The following is an 8293-nucleotide window of genomic DNA, read 5'->3' on the forward strand; positions in this document are numbered from 1 at the left end:
AAGCACATGAAGAGGTTGCGTGCATTTCGGGGGGACGGTAGCTCAGGAGGTAGAGCTGGTCGTCTAGTAATCGAATGGTTGCTGGTTCGATCCCAGGCTCCTCCTGCTAGCATGCTGTAGTGTCCTTGAGCAAGACACTTAACCCCTCATTGCTCCTGATGGCTGCGTCCGTCGGTGTTTGAATAATTGTAAGTCGCTTTGGATAAAAGCGTCTGATAAATGACTAAATGTAATGTAAAAAATGTAATTTCATCTTTATTTTCTTTGTTACTCTCTGAAAGTAGAATCTGTGTGGAGTCTGTTCACGAATGCGTTAAGTCTACCCTTTGGTCCTTCCAGACATTCGCTATACAACACCTGAATCACAATGGTTCTTTTTTCAGCCATGTACATTTTCATGTACATGAATATGTGCCTTTCGCTACAAACAATTGGCATTATAAAAAAAGATGAAAACAGTCCGGGGAAAAATTAGCACAATTACAAAAAATATTCAATAATTTATTTCAATAAAGGAGCCAAGTATACAAAAAATAGTCAAATAACAATAAATAAATGGACAAATATACATAAAATAGCCAAAATTAAGTCTGGAATTAGGCCAAATATACAGAAATACTTTATATATACACAGAATATTAGGAATTTAAAGAAAGAGAAAAACCTTCTCTGTATGTTTTCTCTGTATGTGTATGAGGAAATACAGCTGCAGTGCAATGGAAACCACTGCCAAAATAACCTGTGAAACCTGCCAAGGTCCAGGTTCCTGCACAAGAGATCACAAAAACACTAGTAAAGCTTAAAAAAATAAATAAAAACCCTCCTTGAGATGGAGCCATCTTGGCTGCATTTTCCCTGAAGTGATATGTGCAAAGCGGTCTTACTTGAAAAGCAACGTAGTGGGGAGCAGCGTGTAAAAAAGCCCTTATACTTTGCAGCGTTACGCTCTACAATGTAAAAAATACTTTATCTGGAACACTCCGTTGTGTGGTAAATGGGGCACTTGTTCTTTTGCCCGGGTGCCCTAATCATTTTTTTGTTTGTTTGTTGATGACATAATGGACAGAGGATGTAATTCAGTCTGTAATCATGTAGTGCTGTGAGTTCGACGTTATGACTGCGGATTGATTTTTCTTTTTTAGTGTGTAAGAAATAACCTCTTGTTCGCTGATAGGTGAGAAACCACAGGGGTTTCTTTATAGAGATACCTAATATAAGATTCTGATTTTCTGACTATTAGATCATATTTTTATTATGTTTTTCGATACATAAGTGTGTTTCCTTTCCGTCTTAAGGCATTTGCCAAAGAGGGAGCTCAAGTGACAGCCACGGATATTAATGGAGAGAAGCTGAAGGAGTTGGACACAATTCCAGGTACTGTCTGGTCTCTATTGGTGCAGAGCTGCCCTCTGTTGAACAACTAGAGAAATGCAGTTTATTTATTTATTTATTTTTATGGATTTTGATCAAAAATGAGAAATCCCTTTCTGAGATGTTTTGTGAGCAATTATTTGCCATGCCAAATATGTTCTTTCTTTGAATTATGTAATTTTAAAATTTGAAACAAGACACCCATTGAACACACATTGAAATGCCAGACTGTACTTTACCAATAGTATGATATTTTTTAACATTTTTATTTCAACGTTTTATTTTTAACAAACGTTGAAAATATAGCTTATCATGGTCAGTGCATGGATGTATGTATAATTAATTAGTAGTTGTTCACGTTGTATAATGGAAAACTCCAGTTTAGGGTCTATTGCCTAATTTCATTGTCCTACTTGTGTATGACCGTATGTGTATGTATGTGACAAATAATCTCTTGAACTTGAACTTGAACTTGCAATGCAATTCATTGCGCCAAAGCGTCGGCTTGTGCCATTATCCAACTCTTACATTGAAAATTCACCCAGGAAGTCAGAAACAGAGACAGATCGCCTTCAAAGTAAAAATTGCGTATTTTGAAGCATGTTGGCTACAGCGATCTATTTAAGGAGAGCTAAATGAAATAATGAACATTATTCATAACTGTTATGTGTCGGCTGTGGCTGGCTTGTCGAAGGTTATACAGACTGTGAGAAGCCTTGAAGAGCCATAGATTTTAGTAATTTAACAAGGAAGCAGCAATAATGATGATTTGCATGGAAGAAACTCCATGGTCTTATTGAAAATACTATTTAAATAAAGGCTAGTGATGTTGCAAGTAGAAAAACACACGGTGCTTTCGCTAAGCGGGCGTGAGGCCTCTCAGTCTCTATAACCTTGGACAGGCCAGCCACAAATGACCATATGAATTATGTTTATTATTTAGGCTATTTGTTTATTGATTTAGCTTAGCTCTCCTTAAATTGATCGCTGCAGTCAACACGCTTCAAAATGCGTTTTCCTGGTTGAATTTTCACTGTACAACTTGGGTGATGGCACAAGCCGATGCTTTGGCGCGCTGAATTGCATTGCACAAGTAGGACAATGAAATTAGGCAATAGACCCTAAACTGGAGTTTTTCATTAAACAAGGTGAACAACTACAAATGAATTATACTTCATGCGAGCCCTCATGGACCTATTATACAGTACGAATGGGCCTCATTTTCTGTTAGCCAGTGACAATTTATATAGATATGAAAATAAATATATAAATAAAAATAGGTCATCTTATATGCTGCTCCTCTAGAGGCCTTTCATGTTGCGTCATCAAATATGGTGTTAACCTTCTCCAAATATGATTTTAGTTTTAAGAAAATGATTTAACCAAACCTGGATGTTTTTTTACCTATGTCTGCTTTGTCTTTGTATTAACGTCACTTGGTTTATTGTTTCTGTGGCTACTTTCAAGTCAAAATAATAATTGTATCATCATATACTGTAAATCACTGTGGAACAAAGTCTACGTATATGTAACCCTCTGAATTTCTCACTGGGGACCTGTTATCTAAGCTGTTATCTTATCATATTCGATCCCTGTATCAATTGGTGTTAATTAATTGTCATTGAGAGTGGTTATAGCCTAATTGACTAATGGGTGGAAAAATGTCAATCAGCAATTTAATACATTCTAAAACATAACCTGTAGTTGCAGCTCTCTAAAATAACCTCCAGTAAAAGTAAAACTATGTTTTTTATTATTAATTGAGTGTAAATTTCTCCTCAAAAGGGATAAGGACCAAGGTGGTGGATGTGACCCAGAAGGAGCAGGTGGAGGCTCTGGCCCGGGAGCACGACTGCGTGGATGTGCTGGTTAATGTCGCTGGGTACTGTCTCCACATTTACTCTGAACAAGTTCTCAAAATCTACCTTGATGAAGTCTGGTAGATTTGATCTGAAGCTGCAATGATATGAGCAGTGGCGTTGTGTCACCCCGAAGGGGCTTATTCTGTGATAATGGCTGTACGTTATTGTGCTTATTACACAACTACTTGTGTAACTAAATCAAATAATACATTGACACAGGAAACTGATTTCAAGTTATTTTGTTTCTAGAATGCCATAGCTGCTTTCACACATGCACTCCGGACAATGTCCAGACCTGATTCGGACATTGTCTGGATTTACCCTTTCACACCTATAGCAAAAAACGGATATTATCTGTGTCAGACGCGTTTACACCACTTGGAGATAATTGGGTTAGTTAAGACGTGGGGCGTAGCTTGTAAGCCTCTATGTGTTTTTAGCCTGATATTGTAATTGTAATGTTATTACACACTGACGGGGGGGGGGGGGGGGCTGATTAATCAACTTTCAGGGGGCAGCCCTAAATTTTTCCCTATAGATCAGCCACATAATGCCAGGATTTGCCTCGTCCTTGACCCAAGTTCTTGACTCTAGTCTTAGACCTGTCCAAGACTCTAGTCCGAGACCTATGCTAGATCCTTGTCCAAGACCCTAGCCCTACACCCTTGTCCCGACCCTAGTCCCAGACCCCAGACCTAGTTCTAAACCTTTAAGTACAATGCAGCCACTTAATGCACAGTATGTAATGGTTGCTGTCATGATTTCCACCAATAATCCTCCAGGTTCGTGCACCATGGCTCCATCTTGGACTGCGAGGAATCTGACTGGGACTTCACCATGAACGTCAATGTGCGCAGCATGTACCTGATGAGCAAGGCCTTCCTGCCCAAGGTCATCTACTCACTATATGCCCTTGGTGTACATTGAGTGACATATGTCTTTCTTTGGGGGGTTGTTATTATCATTCCATTCCTTTGTGCCCTGGGGATTAACTGCATTACCCTAAGCATGTAGCATGAGGGATGGAACCAGCTAATCCGTCTTTAAACACAGGCCGATCAAACTGCGGAACGTGATGTTTCCCTTGAATCAAAGTAAAATAAAATCAAGTTTTTGTGAAAAATCAAGACCAAACATGGGCATGTAAAGATTTCATCAACCTTTTTAAAGTTCTTATCTTCTTATATTTTGGTTGTGTTCTCCTCTTAGATGTTGGCCAGGAAGTCAGGAAACATTATCAATATGGCATCCGTCGTATCAAGTATGAAAGGTAGATAATCTTCCCGATATGAAGTTGTCTATACCTTCATCGGTTGGTTTTCTCATTCTAATAATTGCTGGTTAAGAGCTGTTGAAGCAGTTGGACAATGTTCGACCCTAATCCTCTTATCTGTCTTAATGGTGTGTGTGTGTGTGTGTGTGTGTGTGTGTGTGTGTGTGTGTGTGTTCTGTTCGCAGGGACTGTGAATCGATGTGTATACGGCACTTCCAAGGCGGCGGTGATCGGCCTCACCAAGTCCATCGCCGCCGACTTCATTGAGCAGGGAATTCGCTGTAACTGCGTCTGTCCCGGTATGTGGAAAGAACTGATATCATATAGTCCCCTTTGAGTTTTTGAGTTCTCAAGGGATGGATAGATAGAGGAGGAAGTCTCTGGTGTCACTGCAACTAAAAAAACGGCAATGATAATAAAGTAGGCAAGGCAAGTTTGTATAACACATTTCAACAACAAGGCAATTCAAAGTGCTTTTCATAAATCATAAAAAGCATTAAGACAGTGCAAAGAAACAAATTATTAAAGGACATTGAATGCATGAAGTAAGAAAATGGAATACATGGAATGCATAGTGCAAAAGAAACACATTGTAAAAGGATGAACACATTGTTATATGCACATTTTCTTCACAAGAAATAGAATGCATAAAATTGACTAAAAATGACAGTGCAGTGTGAGAAATGAATAGTCCATGACTACACCAAGATTTCTGGCTTGGTTTGTGCTTTTTAACATAAGCAATTGAAGCTGAGCGCTGACTCTGAGTCGTTCTTCCTTGGCTCCGAAAACAATTACTTCAGTTTTGTTTTTGTTTAATCTGAGAACATTCTGGCAGATCCAATCGTTGATTTGTTCAATGCACTTGCTCAGTGATTGTATTGGACCATAGTCACCTGGTGATATGGTCATGTAAATTTGCCTGTCATCTGCGTAATTATGCTAAGATATTTTGTTGTTTTCCATGATCTGAGCATGTAGATGTTAAAAAGAAGAGGCCCCAGAATGGAGCCTTGGGGAACTCTGCGTGTCATTTTTTTCCGCTCAGATGTGTCATTACCTGTAGACACAAAGTAGTCCCTGTCCTTTAAGTAGGAATGCAACCAGTTTAGTACTGTGCCAGAAAGTCCCACCCAGTTTTCCAGTCAGTCCAATAATATGTTGTGGTCAACCGTGTCAAATGCAGCACTGAGATCCGAGAAATTGTTCAGCTGTTGAAAAACAGCTTTTTCAATGATTTTACTTAGGACTTGTGGGAAGAAACCCACAGAAGAAACCCGGGAGCAGCCGAAAGAAAAAGAAGAAGAAATGCAAAGTCTCTCTTTATGGATGTCATAATGAACGTGTAGAATAAGAAAGAAAGAAGTAACATGAACCCATTTTTTAAGGGCAAATACAACAGGCAATAAACCTAAAGATAAGCAATAAAAACAAACCTAACGATAACCTAAAAATAAATAATGAACAGCAATATACAGTGGCCCTTATAACACACAATAATAATAATAAACCCTAAAAATAAACCCAACGATAAGCAAAAAAACAGACAAATAAACCTCCATTTAACCAATTAACAATACAAAATTAATGTTTTCAGGCCATTTGAAGACTAAAAAGTATGATAAAACCTGTACAAAAAATGGTTATTATCCACATTGTGACCTTGAAACATAGTAAATGCCAAATCCAACAGCAACACAAGGCTAAAACAAGAAGGTAAATTGTGTATTACTTATAAAAAAGGCCTTGTTTCTTTAACATTACTACTTCACATTCTTACTTTAAGACATTATAACATTATTTAATTTCGGGGGCCTCGATGGCTGAAAACACCATTGTCTACACCATGTCATCTCATGCCACCATAGCATATAATTTGCTATTTTAACAGTGCTAAAAATCGAAATTTAGGTTTTTCAATTGATATTTAAAGAGCTGTCATCATTTAGGGAAATGACTCATAATTATCTACATTTTCTTTAAATATACTTTGTCTACACAGGCACGGTGGACACCCCGTCACTGAGGGACAGAATCCAGGCCCGGCCCGACCCAGAACAGGTACCTCCAGGATCAGAACATCTCTCCCTAACTTAACATGAATCTGCATAAATCTGCCTCAGCGAAGTAAAATGTGTTTTATAGAGAACATTTGTCCTCCAGGCCTACAAGGACTTCATGGCGAGACAGAAGATGGGCAGGATGTGCACAGCGGAGGAGGTGGCCTACTTGTGTGTCTACCTGGCCTCGGACGAGGTACGATACGGGACTGGAATGGGGACTTTTCACAGTTCCAAAATTAGATTTGGGTGAATCGAGCTTATTAGGGCTTCATTTGAGGGTTAGATTCCCATACCAGACCCTATTTGCATGGTGTTGGTATGGCATTAGCACTTTTATTTACTTATTATTTACTTTTTGTCCCTCAAATGTAACTAATTTGGGGGTTCGTTTGGCCCATGAGAACGCATGATTGACATCATCCATTTTCTCACTGTAGACTGTAGTAATCATTTTTACCTTATATACCTATACCAATAATTTATTCTATGCATTTATCCTGATTTATATCACACTTTGGATATTTACCATCTATTAATATATATTTGGCTCTTTTTAAATTTTATCTTTTATTTTTCCGATGGGAGCAGCTGAAAGAAGATTTTTCCGACAGTTAAGCTCTTTATTTATGCTTAATGTTTGTATGGAAACGCACTTAAAAAAAAATCAAGTCACTTTTCTTTAATATCTCATATGGTCAATATGCCATATGAGACACTCCTCGGTCGTTAAGTGAGGAGGACCTGTACATCATTGCCGCTCACTTTAGTTATTTTTTTCTCACCTTATGACCCTGGATAGGAATAAATGCCTTAAGAAAATATATTTCACTGGTTGATAAGTATTTTTTTTCTGTCTTCAATAGTCAGCATTTGTAACCGGGACGGAGCAGATCATCGACGGAGGATGGAGACTCTAAAGAAACTCTTAATAACTAGACTATCAGGACGGGGGTTGCAAGTAGTATCAACTGGAACAGATTACAAGTAACAAGACTTGTTTTTTCTTTCTCATGTTTTAATTTGAATTAATATACTGTATGAATTTAAAAAAAGCAACTGTCAATGACATTTTTGTGTCAAAAATAATCAATAATTTTGCATGAATTTTAATCCATAAACTGTCAATTCCCCTTTTTTCACATCTGTCAAAATGAATCTTATCCTGCATGAATTTTAATCCATATACTATACAATTAAAACAATAAGCTGTCAGTGACATTTTCTTTTATATTCATGTAAAGAAAAGTAAATCAAAGATATATTATAAAAAAATAAAAGAAATCACCTGCCAAAGTGTGTTACAGGGTCAAAATATTTTTGCTTTTTAATAAACATGATTGCTGAGCACAAATTGTACAAATAAGATGCACTGACACACACACACACACACACACACACACACACACACACACACACACACACACACACACACCACATACAGATAGCGATACAACCACCGTCGCCATGGAGCGGATATGATTAATCCGCTTCACTCCTTGACTGGTCCGCACGCTCTGAGACGCTACTACCTCAGCTCCAGCTGCCTGGAGGGTTGATGATCCGTGCGACATGAGGTGACTCTACATCGGTGAGTTATTTTCCATTTATCGCCATTTTTTTTTTTACCCCCCCCCCTTTTTTTTTTGTTTGGGCGAAAAAAACTCCACAAGTGGAGTTAACGCCCGACGCCGTGGCGCGGTCTGCGCCGCTACTACCGGGATGTC

At 38.3% G+C, this 8293-nt stretch overlaps 1 protein-coding gene across 1 annotated transcript in view; it reads left to right on the top strand.

The window, feature by feature from the left end:
- Window positions 1–7853, top strand: part of bdh2 (3-hydroxybutyrate dehydrogenase, type 2) — a 9683-nt gene extending 1830 nt beyond the window's left edge. Inside the window, exons 3-10 of the mRNA XM_079999854.1 lie at window positions 1296–1374; window positions 3157–3253; window positions 4016–4124; window positions 4443–4503; window positions 4692–4805; window positions 6509–6567; window positions 6670–6762; window positions 7433–7853. Coding sequence (XP_079855980.1) covers window positions 1296–1374; window positions 3157–3253; window positions 4016–4124; window positions 4443–4503; window positions 4692–4805; window positions 6509–6567; window positions 6670–6762; window positions 7433–7486 — 666 coding nt within the window. The 3' untranslated portion in view covers window positions 7487–7853. The remainder of the gene's footprint in view (window positions 1–1295; window positions 1375–3156; window positions 3254–4015; window positions 4125–4442; window positions 4504–4691; window positions 4806–6508; window positions 6568–6669; window positions 6763–7432) is intronic.
- Window positions 7854–8293: the final 440 nt, after the last annotated feature.

This window comes from Zeus faber, assembly GCF_960531495.2.
Source record: "Zeus faber genome assembly, chromosome: 4".
In the NCBI taxonomy this organism is placed as follows: domain Eukaryota; kingdom Metazoa; phylum Chordata; class Actinopteri; order Zeiformes; family Zeidae; genus Zeus; species Zeus faber.